This window comes from Homarus americanus, unplaced genomic scaffold, assembly GCF_018991925.1.
Source record: "Homarus americanus isolate GMGI-L3 unplaced genomic scaffold, GMGI_Hamer_2.0 scaffold38393, whole genome shotgun sequence".
Classification (NCBI taxonomy): domain Eukaryota; kingdom Metazoa; phylum Arthropoda; class Malacostraca; order Decapoda; family Nephropidae; genus Homarus; species Homarus americanus.
The window spans coordinates 803,628-821,579 of NW_024719307.1; the positions used below are offsets into that span (position 1 = coordinate 803,628).

The 17,952-nt window shown below is 36.3% G+C and overlaps 1 protein-coding gene across 6 annotated transcripts in view; it reads right to left on the reverse strand.

Annotated features, from left to right (window-relative positions):
• Positions 1-2,988: 2,988 nt before the first annotated feature.
• Positions 2,989-17,952, reverse strand: part of LOC121859986 (exonuclease V-like) — a 33,931-nt gene continuing 18,967 nt past the window's right edge. Inside the window, exons 1-9 of one of the 6 annotated variants that reach the window (XM_042356976.1) lie at positions 17,808-17,918; positions 14,656-14,899; positions 13,490-13,621; positions 11,509-11,694; positions 9,336-9,400; positions 8,659-8,715; positions 7,166-7,328; positions 4,568-4,695; positions 2,989-3,589 (exon numbers count right to left, since the gene is read on the reverse strand). In XM_042356976.1, the coding sequence (XP_042212910.1) occupies positions 3,389-3,589; positions 4,568-4,695; positions 7,166-7,328; positions 8,659-8,715; positions 9,336-9,400; positions 11,509-11,694; positions 13,490-13,621; positions 14,656-14,725 (1,002 nt within the window). In that variant the 5' untranslated portion in view covers positions 14,726-14,899; positions 17,808-17,918 and the 3' untranslated portion in view covers positions 2,989-3,388. Of the gene's footprint in view, positions 3,590-4,567; positions 4,696-7,165; positions 7,329-8,658; positions 8,881-9,335; positions 9,401-11,508; positions 11,695-13,489; positions 13,622-13,719; positions 14,609-14,655; positions 14,900-17,807; positions 17,919-17,952 lie in introns of those variants that run through there. The other 5 variants (XM_042356973.1, XM_042356974.1, XM_042356978.1 and 2 more) reach the window with 5 other exon arrangements.

Sequence of the window (17,952 nt, forward strand, 5' to 3'; positions counted from 1 at the left end):
TACGTGTGACTAGTAACAGCCCTCAAATACCAATATTTATCGTCCATGGTCTCATATTGTTTCCCACAACGTATGCACTGATACCTGTAGTTGTTTTAGCTACTGTACATTTGATATTAGGAGATATTCTGAGGTCAAAGGTAATAACTTTTTACTATACAAAAACGCCTGCATACAATACGACATTAAAGGATAAGTATTGGAATTTTCTGATAAAAAGGGGGGGTCTGGACCCCCAGGACCCCCTGGATCCGCCCCTAGTATCACATGATTCTATGATAGGCACCACCTTCTGGTACAAGACATACCACAGGACTATAAAATTAATAACAAAGTAACAGGTAACAAACTTTTCAGAACATTTTCCCAAGTCCAAATCATAGTAATGCAGAGGGAATGGAACAGCACAAAGAACTCGACCTGGTGAGCTTGAAGCAAAAGAGAGAGAGAGGATTAGATGAATAAAAGAACAGACTCTGGTTGGTTACATAAAAGGGGAAAGTAGTGGATTCCTCCCCTACAAACGCTTGTCGCTGAGTAGCAGATCCCGCGAATTCCCCAGTGTATGCCTCGTGGTCTAGGTCAACCAGCGCCGCCTTACATGACGGAGGCCAACTATTAAGCCACGCCTACCTCCGCTATATAAGACCTGACCTCGTGGTGACCTACCGCTTTCTACCTACAGCCAGTCTTCAAGTAACACCGCCTCCACTCCTGCCTGGCGGCCCTCGCTCTCGCCGGCGACCCACAAGCTTGTCCTCCTCTGAGCACCCTTACCAACCAGCTCTCTCTACATCACGCTTGTAACCACGCTGCCACTCCCCAGCACCAAGCTGCACTGTACATCCAATACAATATGTATACAGAGAGCACATTGTGAGTTTCTTTTCTCCATCCCATCCTGAGTGTGAACCCAAATAACCTGTACCCCACAGGGCTGGAGGCAAGTGCACCAGTACAACCAGGAGAATGGACAAAGGTAAACAGTGAGTTATTCCCCAGCCCAGCCCTATGACTTCTTACTCAGATGGAGCCACACAACATACAGTATAAGCAATAAATTAATCATTGGGGGAGATTTGTTGTGATTGCAGGGGGAATGACTTCTGTGTGAACAGAAAAAAGTTCCATTTTATTTAAATACCATCAACAAGTAAAGTAATAAAACCACAAGCATTTTGAGGCAGATGTTTAAAGACAATAGACAATACATCACTTTTTTTTAACCTCTTTGCCACCAATCAGCTTGTTAGCTGCTTGGGTGGTTAGTCACATTTCTGTTACACATTGTTGGCAAGTACTGGGCATGTACTGGCTCCAGAATGTATCTGTACCTAAACCAACGTTGGTCAAGTCTGGTCTTGAAAGAGCTTACACTCAGAGCCATGAAAACACTGGCAGATTGTTTCAAGAGTTTACAATTCTCACTCACAAAGTTTCTGGACTTGTAGCTTCTTTAATACAGAGTTGTGACCCCTTGTGGGGTGGGTGTCCGCCAACTCCAGGTATGTACACTCGACTGAGTAGTGTCCGTTGAGATGTTTATAAACTTCAATTAAGCTGCCCCTAGTCTGTCTATATCTACCGGTATAATATAAGCTAGGCAGTTGCAAGCATTCTAAAATCTCATTGGTAAGTGGGGTGTTGTAGTGCAGGCACCAGTCTGGTGGCCCTCTTTTGGACATTTTCAATCAACTGACAGTCCCTAGCACATCTCAGGGACCAGATGGGATGACAATACTCCAGACAGGGGAAGCACCTCACTTTTGAAGAGCATTACGAGGGACAGACCATCTAGACAGCTGAACGACCTTCTTATATAAGACCTACTAGTTTAGTTGCTGGATAACATCTTCTCACAATGACACGAGAACTTCAGTTCATTGTCAACATACACACCCAGGTCCTTTCCACAGTCGGTCTCTATTAATGCTGTTTCTTCTTCCCTTTGTGATATGTGACACGCTTCCTTACTGTTGGTACAACCTGGGTGCATCCTCTTACACTTCATGACATTGAATCTTAGCAGCCATTTCTTCTACACTCTTGAAGCCGACAGAGATCTTAAATTTCCTGAATAACTTTGCATCGTCACTATTAGTTTTGATCAATAATTCACGTGCCCCCTGGAAATCATCACCCATGCCCCTTACTTTTGCCCCTAGGAGTAAGGGTACCCCAATTTGGGAACCACCATACTTGGGTAACAGATGGATGATCCCAGGGAAGAAAATGTTCAGTTTTTGAGATTCTCTAGTTTTCTGAGATCCAGATTCAAGGGACTGTACATGGATTAAAATTACTTATCATGAAGTGTGAGAATCTTGGTGATCACTATCGAGGCTGCAGCAGTACGAGGGTGGGAGAAGAGAATGATCACATGAGGGATGCAGGAAATTCTTTAATATCAACTATATTACTCACATACACAATCATTTAACCTAATATGAAATACAAAACTTAGCAGCTTTTCCTTTTATCCTCTTCACCACTGATCGGCTAATTAGCCGCTTGGGCGATCGGTCACGTCTCTGTCATGCACTGTTGGCAAGTACTGGGCATGTACTGGCTCTCTGTTACGCACTGTTGGCAGGTACTGGACATGCACCGGCTCCTGAATGTACCTGAACCTGCTCCAGTGTTGGTAAAGTCTTGTCTTGAAAGAACTCACACTCGGTGCAGTCACAACACTCTCTTGTAGATTGTTCCAAGAGTTCACAACTCCCACTCCGAAAAAGTTTGCACTCACAGTTTTCTGGACTTGCGGCCTCTTCAATCTTGAGCTGTGACCCCTTGTGGGGCGAGCGTCCGTCAGCTCCAAGTTAGGACACTCGACTGAGTAGTGCCCCTTGAGAAGCTCATACACCTCAATTAAGTCCCCCCTTGCCCGTCTGTAGGTTAAGCTAGGCAAGTTCAAGCGCTCCAATCTCTCAGGGTAGTTGAGGTGCCGAAGTGCAGGCACCAGTCTGGTGGCCCTCCTTTGAACATTTTCAACCAACTGACAGTCCCTAGCATATCTCGGGGACCAGATAGGGTGACAGTACTCCAGATGGGGAAGCACTTCACTCTTTAAGATCGTTACGAGGGACGGACCGTCTAGATATCTGTATCATCAACTTTTTACGGCCATTTTACATGATTATGTGGGTTAGCTGTAATTACCTGATGGCAGCTGTCTGTGCTGCATAGTCTCTTGTCAGGCTTGTAATTACCCGGTACTGTGATGTCATGGTGATGCATATTACCAATAGAAAGCAATGTAACTCAAAACCTATGTAGTTCACTGACCTGTGGTCTATGTGCTGTATATCTACCTGCACTTCTCACCAAAAATTGTCACTACCGAATTATCACCACAGAAGTACTATCAAATGATTTCACTGGCACGTTACTTTGTATTGTTTTTTCTGTCTCTTGCAAGTTGGTGTTCTCTGGTTTTCTTGGCAATCCATTTACAACCATCCTGAAAATCACAGGAGTGACATTTCCAAGCATCTTCAACGTCAACCCCTTGGCACTCCCTCTCGCCCTTCCAGTACTTGAGATATTTTGCCATTTGATTTTCTAACCATACACCATCATATTTGACCTAGAAATTAAGAAGTTGTGATTAGTATATGCATAATAATATTGCATTTATCAAATAATATTTGCTTTTAAGTGTACATTTTATATCTATCACTGTCGTACACTACACTACCAGGAACCTAACTTCCTATTTCTAGCTGAAATAATGTTTCGACATATGGTTTTTGCATTTGCAAGGTTTTTCAAGAACCTAACCTTACAAATGGAGAAACCGCATACCTGTATGTAGAAACCCTAGTTCATCGAGAAAAAGTGGTTAGGTTCCTGGTATGACTGTATATATAGAGGAAATTATAAATTTGAAGTTACGAAAAAAAATCCTATTTGCTTGTCTCGTAATTTTTTTTCCAGCCTTGGAAGGTACTGAGGTGCTGACACAGACATCTTAGGATTTCTCATACCAGACCTGATCATTTTATAAAGACAATTAAACTAAAAACACATACAGAACTGCACTGTATTATGAATTGTTAATTAAGCTAAAAATATAATACATGTATCTCAAGAGTTTAATTTGATGTCAATGGAAAGAATTAAGTGTTAAATGTACAAGTTTAGCAGCTCTTTAGATAAATCCTATTCATAAATAAAATCCGATGAAAGCAAAGCATCTCAAAATGTACAATACAGTACATGCAATGCAGTATCTACAGTACATTCAGTGCAGTATACATTTACTGATGGGGAGTCACTATGAAATTCAAACCAAATGTCTTGGCTGGCCCTCAATCTCACACTGCATCACAACCAGTGGAGTAATTTATCAGTAACTTTGTGTACTTCATTGGATGTATTTCACTTATCGTTTATTCTTTGTTTATAATCATTGTGTACACCAAAAAACTTTGACTTTGAAATATGTTTTGTAGCATCTTATTATATTTTTGGTTTTTCAAGAATGGAATTCTTTCATAAATTGGGGAATGCCTGTATACTACATGGGCAAGTGTGAGATACTTAGAAGCATATTAATTCTCACCTCCTCCATCAAGAATGTTTGCTGACTCTCTTGCCAGACATAATCTATGAAGAGCTGGTTAATAAAAGGTAGACTTTCTGCAGCATTCCTAAGTTCATCTAACAGCTGTGACAAATTCCATGAATCCTCTGCAATAAATAACATAAAATTAAAGTCATAAGTGAGGAAGCTACATTTAGTTTATCAGACAATTGATTTCCTATTATGAAAAATAGAATTTGAGTATACCCTTATCCAACCACTTATGCCCTGGGTATGCATAGTAGAGCATCACACCATTTATAATATTTTGGGGAAGCCATGCCATGCCCTCAGTTAGATGTGAGATTGTATCCCTATTTGGGGTAATGGGGTTGTGTAACTAAAATTCTACAAATGTAAGTTCCATTTGTGGGGAAATTTGGGTTACAGTCGTGGAACCACTTCAACCATCTATCACTACAACTACTGTACAGTGTTTACCCCTGTTTAAGATATGTCTGCCCTTTTATAGCATCAACTGTACAGAACAGGTGTTGACTGTTATACAATGGGTTTAGGGACGTCAAAAAGTCATCACAAGGCGACTGATTGTACAATGATATAATTTATGGGGAAATTATGTTCTGTTCTTGAGGCCCTGAAGAGTCAGAGTTAGCAGAGTGGTTATTTTTCAACTCGTAATTTTGAGTAGACATACTTTTTTCTTTTTTCTTACTTCTAGTTACTTTTACTTTTATCCTATTCACCATTGATCGGCTCGTTAGCCGCTTGGGTGATCGGTCACATCTCTGTTATGCACTGTTGGCAAGTACTGGGCATGCACTGGCTCCTGAATGTATCTGAACCTGTTCCAGTGTTGGTCAAGTCTGGTCATGAAAGAACTCACACTCGGTGCTGTCACTACACTCTCTGGCAGATTGTTCCGAGAATTCACAACTCTCACATGAACACACACAACATTTTATACATAATGTGAAAAAAATTAATAATAACAAAATTGAAGATATAATTATTATAAGGTAAAAATTTAAGAGAATACTGTACATATTTCTTGAATGTGCAGGCGTTATCACACAGAGCGGGGGAGGGGGAGCAGAGTGGGGGTTCTCAGCTGTTCTTTGTCTCGTGTGTAGTGACACGAATGCCAAATGGCAATGCAACTTTTTTTTTATTAGTATCATTTATATTTATTCCTCACATTTACTGGTACAGTATTTATTTATTTTATGTACAAAGAATAGCTTCTTCCACACTCACACCATCTTCTGAGCAACGCGACACAGTTCAGCCTGGCAGTCACTGGGGACAAGCAGAGTATCCCAATGCATCCCGCGTGTGTCACATGTGTTACGCCATTCCGAGATTGCGTCATCATATCTCAGAATATTGTGAGTTATTGCACATCACTTTTTCATAGCAGTGACAATGCAGGAAAAGCATTCGGGTAGCCATCAGGTAACAGCCATCGTAAATCTGATCTTAGCCATCGCATAGTGGTATTTGGCATTAAATTTCTTAACATCATATACCGGTTAACACCTGTACATGTATACTAAAATGAAAGATTAAGCATTAAAAATATTTATTAACTGATGGATTAATTTATTGATGTCTTTATGAAAAGGGTTGGCAAATGAGTACAGTACAACGCATCAAAACAATAAGCTTCCAGCTGATCCACACACTTTTTTACTGTTTTACCATCTGTTCTATACAGTGGTATAGAGTACAGTACTGTACTGTATACTGTATATACCTGAGTGTAGTTCAGGTTTTTATGATCAAATTTTTATGTAAAAAGTAAGAGTTTGAACTTTACTGTACAGGTATAATGTATTATTTTGAGGGGCGAAAATTCATACATGTCTGTGGGTCATTTATGGTGAACGATAGCTACCTAGTACAGTGCATGGTTAATACGGTAGGCTAACATTACCAGTAACCTCTTTTATCCTGGGCTTGCCTACCATACCCCTAGATTCTATTTTAATGTTGCTACACAAAGAGCAGAACCTCATTCACTATACAGTGCTGTATGTGCTGCTTTAAATCTACAAATACTTAACACGAAAGAAGATTTACTGATAATTTTCTTTTCATTTGCATTTGTTAACATCTGTGGTGGCATTGTTGCCAAATTAGACTTGTCACTGTAGCCACATTCTCCTAGCCCTCTTGCTACCAGCTGTTACTTGCTGCATGTTTAGAAGACATTATGTAAGCTCATTAAAATACGACCAAAAATCAAGTGTGAAAAGGGAGTCACAACCTAAATGATAAATGTGATAAGACCATCAGCTGGGTGGGGATATGACTTAGGTACTCTGTGTGGTTCCCACGCTCCTTGTCACAATTTAATGGTGTACTCGCAGATGAAATTAAATGGTGAAACAGGGTGTGACACTAAACGAATCTGGGCAGTAAAGTTTCAGCTATGTTATAACAAAACAATGGTAACTGAATCAACTTTGAGTGAGGAGTTCCTGTGTCTACAACTGTGCTTTTTTATGATGCACTTTTATTGTCACAAAGGTTAGATGCAGTTTCTGATAAGGGCAAAGAACATAACAATGGAATTCTTATTACAGAAGCATGACACTGTAATGTGTTACTTACCTTTCTTATCTTTACTTAATAATGTTGTAAGACTGCTGCAGATGTGTTTTGTCACACTCTCTCCCAAGGTTCGATCAAGATCCAATTTGAGTGCCACTCTGAGACTATGGCAGGGGATGAAACCACGCACCAAGTTATCAAAAAGATGCTTATATAACATCACCTATGGATAAACAAAGTCCCATTTATGAATGAAAATACTGTATCCATACCATTGCAGAGTCATTTTTAGTAGTACAGTATTCTTAATACTGTATTAGACTAATTTGCATTTCATAAAGGAAACTAATGAGAAAAAAGAAATACATTATGAAGCAATTTTCTGCATTACAATGAAGTTTTCAACATTACCCCATTGTAGTGGAAGTTATTTTTATTACCAGGTGTTTTCCCCAATAATATCCAGTTAATTGCCTCATCCAGACATCCCTTCCCTCCTATTGTCTGAATTATCAAGGGTCTTTGCATACAGTATATAATTTACAAACAATTGTAGAATATTTTATTAATATAAAGAATAAACTTAAAACATGAAGAAAAACCCTGGTGAAATCAAAGAGTTTTGAATGCAGAAACCAAATATATACCACTGCAGCAGACCTGTTTCTTCAATGTGAGCTGGACTGGGCCAGACAACAGATACTGGTATGGTATGTGTGTATCCTAGAGTACTGTACAGTTCTAGGTGGCTCAAGAATGTGCAATGAGTGTACTGAGGTCTTTCAAAACCCAATGCAAGAGCACATAGTCCTTCCATTGTTCACAACACCTAAGATGGCCATCTTTGAATCTGATTCAGTATCCTGTGTTGGTCAGTTAACACATCAACAATCTGCTGTCTAACAATCGATCAGGTTGCCATCCTCGTGTCTGGCCTTCTACTCAAAGTTTTTTCTGGCTATCTTTATCAATCCTCTCAGATTTTGTACAGTAGTACATTATATATCTGGGACTCGGTTTTTTAATTTTTGTTCATCCATCCCAGTTTCTGCCTTCCCTTGACTCTACTAATCTCAGTTTTACCCATTAATAACTTTACAATTATCCTCTCATCTTTTCTTATATGGCCAAAGTACTTAATTTTTCTTATTCAAAATTTCTAGTACCCTACAGTATTTCTTTCACTGTTCTCATCAATCTCAAAACTTTTTCAATTGTCTTTTTAACAGTTTGACTCATTTTTCTTTCTCCTGTAGCACTACATATGGTATCAAAAGCCTCAAGTCTCTTTCTGGTGTCTGCTGAAAGTGTCCACTCTTTTGAACCATGTCTGCCTATACTAGTGTGAATACTGTACATCAAGTAACCTCCAGGTGGAATGAGAATGTTCTCTCCACTGGTTATATTTGAGAGAGAGAGAGAGAGAGAGAGAGAGACTCTGTATGGGCCAATTAACAAGAGAAGGTACAGAGTTAGTTTCTATAATTATTCATCACATACATATGCTCTAAAAAGTAAGGAAATCTCTGAGAAAATTACTTTTTTGAACTAACCTGAGCATCATGTGCAATCTTCTGGGCTTTCCCTGGAGGCCTCTGATATCTTCTCGTCTTTAGGTCCACAATATCAAGATTAAAGGTTTCATCATCTACTCTTACTTCATCTATTTTACCTAAGATAAACACACCGTCCACAACTCCAAAAATGGGAACTTCTCGATGTACTGTTGATGAATGAGTCAGGATACTCTTGAAAACTATGAGAAGGTTGAGGACCTGTCAACAAAAGGCAGACATCAATGAAAAAGTTATCTCAAAATGTGAAGAACTTTTATGTGTTGACCATTTATGACCTATGGACTATCTGTAACAATACTATGACTAAATGCTCTCCCTTTACCCTTAAGAGAAGACATTTATTGTACCTCTCTTCAGACCCCGATCCTTCTTCCATTACACTGGAAGGGGTTGTTTTATCTCTCTTACTATGCTAGTATGCTATCCATGAAAATATTTAGGGGTAAAACTATATAAATTATGCTGTGTTAAAAAGATTACATTTCAAATTAATTGAAATACAAAACCTGGATATGTTCAATTTAGTACAGTACTTCAGCAACAAAATCCCACATCATATACAGTAATAACTATTTTATAAATTCAGTATCTACCTATCCTATTTTATACTGCAGGTGAATGTGACCAATGGTAACTAGAACAAGAATCCTCACCTTAACTGCAAATATGTCTTCACTTGAAGTCACTTTTATGTTTACATAATCTTGAACTTCCAATTCTAGAAAGAAAAATCAAGATACAGTAAATGTACTGAATATTAAAACATCTTTAATATATATATGTTTCCCTTTTCCCGTGTGATTTTATCAAGATATATATACCATATATATACATATATATATATATATATATATATATATATATATATATATATATATATATATATATATATATATATATATATATATATATATATATATATATATATATATATATATATATATATATATATATATATATATATATATATATATATATATATATATATATATATATATATATATATATATATATATATATATATATATATATATATATATATATATATATATATATATATATATATATATATATATATATATATATATATATATATATATATATATATATATATATATATATATATATATATATATATATATATATATATATATATATATATATATATATATATATATATATATATATATATATATATATATATATATATATATATATATATATATATATATATACTGTACAGGGTCTCCCATGACTTTTTCAATACCTCAGAAGCTATGTTTTAGGTAATTTCCAGTTAAAAATATTCTATGAACAGTTTTGGAACTATGGGTAATTGAAGTTAATGAGTGATTCATATATAATTAAAATGCTCTATTGAGTATGAGCTACAAATGTATAGCTTAGTCTACAATAAATGTTTAAAATGGCCAAGAACTCCACCATATTGTGTATGTACAGTATGTGTGTTTAGTAATCCTATGTGCTCCCTTATAAGGCACACTCTACCCCTTCAGTATACAGTATAATACAGTACCAAGTTTTCACTTACAAATGAAAGATTAATATGTGAAATTCCATTTTATGAAGAAAAAAGTGATACCCGTATATGAGATTCATTCCACAATACTGTACTGTACAGCCTCTGGCAGAGAGCTTGAAATGCTTAATAGATTGAATACACTATCCAGCTGGACAATAGAAGACAATGTTTTTAGTACTGGGAGCTTTTTCTCTTCAAGATGGCTATAGGGAAAAATTTTGGTCCCATTTAAACGTGTGGTTGACTAATAGTCCAATGAAGATTCTGGTCTGGGAGCTGAAACTTGTCCAGTAGTCACACATTTCAAATTCCTCAAGTCCATAAAAGAAATTCCTCTAAAAATCCCCTAAACAAGTTCCATTGGTCACACTGCCAGCCTGGACTTTCAATAAGGCTCACTGGTCACACTGCCAGCCTGGACCTTCAATAAGGCTCACTGGTCACACTGTCAGCCTGGACCTTCAACAAAGCTCACTGGTCACACTACCAGCCTGGACTTTCAACAAGGCTCACTGGTCATACTACCAGCCTGGACTTTCAACAAGGCCCACAAGTCACATTGCCAGCCTGGACCTTCAGAAAGGCGCTCACTACAGTAGTTGCCAATTATTTTTGGAACATCAAAGGCTACACCAAGAGAAGAGGAACCAATCACACCATGACATGGGTCCCCGGGGAGTTGTGTGACAGCCAATGTTGTGTCATGCACCCCTAAGCCATGGATGACCCAGTGGCCAGCACCAGTATCAAAACTTGGCATACAACATGTAAACAGATTAGCATGACTAACAAGATATTCTAGTGAGTAACCAGAAAAGAGGATGTCCAGGAGAGATACTTCACTGTAGTACTTAACATGCAGTACAGTACTAACAATTACCAATGGTTCCATAGTTCAACTAAATAAGGTGGTTACCTTGCAGGATACAGAACAAAAGATTGGCATCCCTTCTAGTAAATTAGCCTTTGTGCATTCAGTTTTAAATACTCTAAGTATGTTATTGGGTGCTCTTGGTGTTGGTGGATTAAATCTTTGGTTTTCAAGGGGATGGAGTGACCCACTACAGGTACCTGTTGAATGCTAACCCTGCACCATAGCAAGAGAAGGCTAAAGAAAGAAACAGTGAAAGAACAATTACAAATATTTCTCCTAAATATATATACAGTATATATGCTGCACAGTGTTGTAATAACTACCAATATCCCTCTTATATTCAATGTAACCAACATCCTTTCATCTTCGGTAAGTACACTAATAAACAATGGACTAATAACATAGCCACCTCGTGCTAAATGTAACTCTGAGCCTTTAGTCACTGCCTTAGGTTCAGGAATGATGACATCAGGTGGTAGAGATAACCGGTACTCCAGTTGTTGTTCACACCATATCTGTGAGGAAATATCTGATACCCACAGATATCCACCTCTGAGAGATTCTAGTGGAGGTACATGCATAGGTTTACTGCCATCTGAAATAAAAATGAATACAGTACAGTATGTAAATTATTTTAAATATGATCCCCTATCATCTTACAATATAAATACATTGTACCCCTGTACTGGTAATTCATGCTTCATAATGTAGTAAACAGTATTGTTCTTACGTAATATTAAAAAAATTCTACTCCTCATTTTACATTATATCTGTATTCCATAAACAGTTGTACCCCGCTTAACGCGGTCAATTGAACCCACAGGGTACCGCGTTAAGTGAAAATCGCGTTAAGTGAACAACAGAACATATGGGATTAATTCCAATAGAGACTGGCCCGACCCCCAAACTCCACTTTTTGACGACACACAACTATGTTGTAGTAAAAATATTATCTTAACTTTATGATGGTATGCACACACAATTAATAATTAAGAGAAATATCAATAATATTAGGTTTTTTAACACTTACATTAGTAGAAAAGATGGCTGGGCACACGGGGATGGGGGGTTGGTTCTGAGGCAGAGGGCAGATTATTGGCCCTCACCTGTATCACTTGTATTAATTGTATCACTATCCACCACAGAGGCTTGCAGGGCCTCTTTGTCAAACCCCTCAAAGTCCATATCCTCACTATAATTATCACTATCACTGACTTGGGCCGGCTGTGGTGGGTGGCGGGTGAAGAACTCGGTAATGTTTTGATGACTGGGCGACCTTGTGCGCATCGTGCCCGCGCCGCTTCCTGCGTATATGAGTAGATGAACCGCGTTAAGTGAAAGTTCGGTTCTGGCGAGGCACCGCGTATATGAGAAATCGCGTTAAGTGAAACCGCGTTAAGCGGGGTACAACTGTATGTATGGATTTTATATAAATTGATTCTTAGTTTCTTCTACTGGAAAAATTACAGTAACAATTCTAATTACCCAGGCTTTTGAGATACTGTTCCATATTTTGGTTTTCCTGGACTCGTCATAGAAAAAAATAAATAAAATTACCAATCCATTACTGTACTGTCAAACCTGATGGATGTGACTGGCTCAGTTCCTGGTCCATTTTAATACAGTTCTGTACCAACCTGACAGGAAGTGTCTACATAGTGCATGGTTGGAACACAGCGTCATACTCAGTTTTCCTCTCCATACCCTTGACACTAATGATATCAAGAGAATGTTTCAAGGAAAGAATCATATGAGGCTTGATATTGCTGAGAGAATAGAATTTCACAGAAAGGCAAAATATCTACAGGTGTACAGTATTTTCCTAAGAACCTTTCATATACTGTACAGTAGTACAGCAAAGCTATCTCTTTTTATTAATGCTCATTTTATAAACTTTCACAATAATGTAATATATAAACAAGGGGCAATAATTTGAATACTGTATACAAAAACAAATTTCCAATAATGAGAGACACAGGGCATGGAAGCTGTGAAAATAATCTTAGAAAATGATGGACACTGTAGATTACATTAAAGGGTTCGTCTGCTCGATGACAGAAAATGGCTACATCTTAATGACAATTAACACAACTATTTAGAAAAGTATCAAGTCTGTACAAGTAAGGTTATAGTGAGCTTCTTGGCATACTGTCATGCCAGTAAACATATGTGTCATGTGACAGTTAAGCATGACAACACAGCATTTTTGGATGGGATTACGTACCCTCCACCCATGTTAGGATTTCCCCCCCAAAATGTATTAATTTTCTTTTTAACTGTTGGAGTCTGAGGGATGATCTCAAATCACTGAGTATTTTGATATATGTGTTATTTTTTTTCATACAGCTAAATTATGTGTGTGAGAGAAAGGCGAGAGTGACATACAGTACCTTGTAACTCTTCATCCACTTTAACCATCTTTATCACCAAATCTGAATCATCCTCTTTGGAGCTGCCTGTATGATATCTCTTCTTGGTGGACTCAGTTGATGCACTGGTTGTAGCTTGTTCCTCTACTTGTTCTGAATAAGAGAAAATTCCAAAGATGAACTAGTATATAGTACAGTAGAGTATTGTACCACATTTTATATCCAAATGATTTTTCTTCATTCTAACTTACTAAGTTAAGAGGTTATGTCAGCAGAGTTTGTGTCTTCATTTTTGTTTTCTGAGCTGAATATCAGACTACTCGTACTGTAGTTCTTTTTCTTTATTTTCTGTATTAGTGGCGAATCTTACATAAATATATCTCAATTGTACTGCCTGTTGTGTGTCCCAATTAGCTATCCTTCTAATTTCCTTTTGATTATTATACAGGTACAGTATTTGAATATAATTTTGAGTGCAGTATATATGCCTCTGGCCTCTTTCCCTCGGCGTGGCCACCTCTAGTTTGGATGGTCATTAGGTAAATAAGGTAAATTTAAAGTTTGGAATTGTAATAACTTTAAATGTTGTTAACTTGCAACTTGGTTTCTCCTGGGAAAAACTGAGTTACTGGTACATTCGGTCTTGGCCAAATTTTACCCCAATTTTCAACATTTTCCCTAATGTGGTGAAGTAAAAACTAAAGGGGATGGTGGAAGCAGCACACTCACCTCTCACTACTACGTCCTGGGTCTGGTCTCGAATCAGTGTGAAGAGTATTGACCAGTGTGCTCCTACCATATAGTAGCTATACATAATACAGTACAGTAATAAGTATTCTCCAGGTACTCTTAGTTGCCTTCTATACTGACACCAAACCTATGACTGAAGATGGACAATCTTCAGGAGCAATAGGGAGACTCAACAAGCAACAGGTTTCCCTTCCCTATCAAAACAGTAAATTGAAAAGCCAATATTTTCTTTTTTTTTAAATATTTTGTGCAAAACAGAAAACTAACCTTTCTCACTAAAATATGACATCGTAGACACTAGGGTAGTAGGATACAGAATATGTCACAAGTGGGGCCCCATTATATAACAGCAAAAAGGGAGTTTAGATGAACACTCACCAACTTGAGTCTGCCATTAAAAAAATAAGTAAATTAAAACTATAGGTCTGTATTATTACCTAAATCAACTGCCAAGATGTCTTCATCACTGATGCCATCCCAAGTATCGTCCTCATGTGCATTTTCCATTATTTTGGAGGAAAATTATTTTGGGGTTCTTTTCACACTATACATATAAACAGCTAACATGAAGATGCCTCCTTTCAGTGGCTCACTTCACAGGTTACTACAGTACTGTACTGTAATGTCTATCACTGGAGAGGTTACTGTATTACTGCTCTGATAATTCTGAAACCATAGTCACTAAATGGGAATAAACACAAAACTTAAAAAAAATCTATGATTTTTCATTGGTGCTTTTTGGTGTTTTTGTATTGTTATTATGGATGTAGGACTTAAGTATTTAAACACATTAAATTCAAATTCTGAGAGAAAGAAGGGTATGTGGGTAAAATATCACTAATGGGTAAGTTTGACAGTTTCAGGTGTAATCTTGATCCTTTTGATTTTGTTCAAAATCTCAGCATGTATAGATAGGTACTGTACTCCTGAACATGCTAATTATGAATCTGTAGTAAAAAAACACACACACACACACACACACACATATATACATATATATATATATATATATATGCAAGTAAATCACTGTAGGTGCGCGTGATCTAGGCTATATGCGTGATCACATCTTCACAAGTATGCTATAACGAACGGATCCTACTACGAATATTCCTATAACGAATGGTTTTACCTATAAAATTGAGAATGCTATAACGAACGCAACTCCTACAACGAACGCGGATGAATACCGGACTATTTCGCCTGGCGCATGAATATTGTTGTACCGCGACCCACAACAAGAGCGTCAGGCGCCATCTTTGTCTCATTGTGTAGCCAGTGCACCACTGTTATTGTTGGAGAAAGAAATGGCAGGTGGTAACATTAGTGAAGCGATAATTTGTGAGAAGGCTAAACAATTGTTTGAGGACCTTGAAGCCAAGACTCCCAGTGGAAGTGATAGTGATGTGCCAGTGTTTAGGGGTACCTGCATGCTGAATAACACTAAGGTAAGATAAAGTACCGTATTTTTTACATTTTCCACAGAATTTTTTCAGTGTTAAGCGGTTGTATTTGGGGGCCTGGAACGGATTAATCTTATAACGAACGAATGCTATAACGAACGAGGTTCTGGAACCAATTACGTTCGTTATAGCATACCCCACTGTATATATATATATATATATATATATATATATATATATATATATATATATATATATATATATATATATATATATATATATATATATATAGGTATCGGGAAGGAGCTGTATATATATATATATATATATATATATATATATATATATATATATATATATATATATATACAGACTTATAATATAAGAATCTTATGGGAGCATATGAAATAATAGGTTAATAGTATATATATATATATATATATATATATATATATATATATATATATATATATATATATATATATATATATATATATATATATATATAATATATTATATATATATATATATATATATATATATATATATATATATATATATATATATATATATATATATATATATATATATATATATATATATATATATATATATATATATATATATATATATATAGCTCCTCCCCGACTTACGACCTACTCAGTCGTACCAAAATTTTGTCAAATTACGTATTTTCGAGTCCCAACGTCAGTACACAGACAAAACTTTCACTTGTAATTCACTTTAAAATGACTGGCAAGCTTAAAAATGAGAGTTTTGTGGCGCTGAGAAAAAAAAGAGACATCCATTTTAGATTTTCTATGTATTATTTAAGCATTTTTTACTTACGACCTGAATTTGGGTCCCTAATCCCGCTGTAAGTCGGGAAGGTGCTGTATATATATATATATATATATATATATATATATATATATATATATATATATATATATATATATATATATATATATATATATATATATATATATATATATATATATATATATATATATATATATATCATGTAGATCCACAATGAAAACGTGGATAAGATAATCTTGATAAAATCTTTTAGCTCTTTATTCAGTTGCCTCTGAAGATGTCTTGAATAAAGACGAAAGCTAAGGTGCTCCGTTGTTTCCCTTTTCCCGTGTGATTTTATCAAGATATATATATATATATTATATATATATATAACTAATATTTGTCCTAATGACTATTGGCACAATTTTAGATAGTTTTGAAACACTAATTACTCACAACCTACAATTTTTCTAAGGCTCATTTTGGGGTTTTATTCTGGATGTCCTGTACCCTGTGCAGTGCTTTAGTTAAGCACATTAAATTTAAATTTTGAGAAAATCCCACAAAATGTACCCAAAAAATCTCTCGTTTTTTAAAAACCCACCAAAATAATCTCAGAAATTAAAAAAAAAAAAAAAATAATACGCTACAGGTCGCCCAGTGTGGTAATAAGTGCAAGATGTAGCAGTGATCGGAACATCATGGTGCAGAACCGTAGTTAGGAGTCTTACTCTAACGGCATTTAGGACTGCGAGTTGAAGGTAATGTCTTTCCATTTGTGCTTGTTTTTCATATCAACTTAGGTGAGGTTGGGTTTCATTTAAATATAACCACTTTTTAACACATTAGCACAAACTACGACGGTGTCCACTATAAAACACAGAGAAATTGCGGTGTTTTAATAATTTTTTATGAAAAATCGGCCGTGGATCAGTCATCAATAATTACCTACCTAGGTTAGGTTAGACTAAACTCTGGGTAAATTTTTACTTTAAGACATGTGTCCCTAGGGGTTGACCAATATGTTTTTCTAATGTATTTTGGCGTGTTTTAAGCGAATCTGACCTTCATTTTTGTCGAAAATTTCACCTGGAAACGAGTCATCTGACCTAACCTAACTTAACCGGTATTATTTTACTCTCGGACTTGGAGCACACCCTAAAGTTATAAACTACTGAAACATTTAGATCTCCCTATTCTGAGCATTTCCATTTTGAATGGAAAACAGCGACACAATTTAATTTAGGGACCCATGTCCAAAAGTAAAATAATACTATCTGTACACCATACACTGCAGTAGTGCCTAATACTGTGGGGTCATTGTACAGGTTGCTGTTTTTTACTAAATATAACTTCTAAGGATTTGAAGCTCATAACCAATTCACCTTTTACACAAGGCAATGAATAATAACTGATAAAGACATTATTTTCAATTAGGTTAATTTACTGCACTTCGAATAAGGTAAGGGAAGACTGAACTTTTTTTTATTGTGTTTATAAAGTACAGATCCTTAACTCATAGAAGATGTA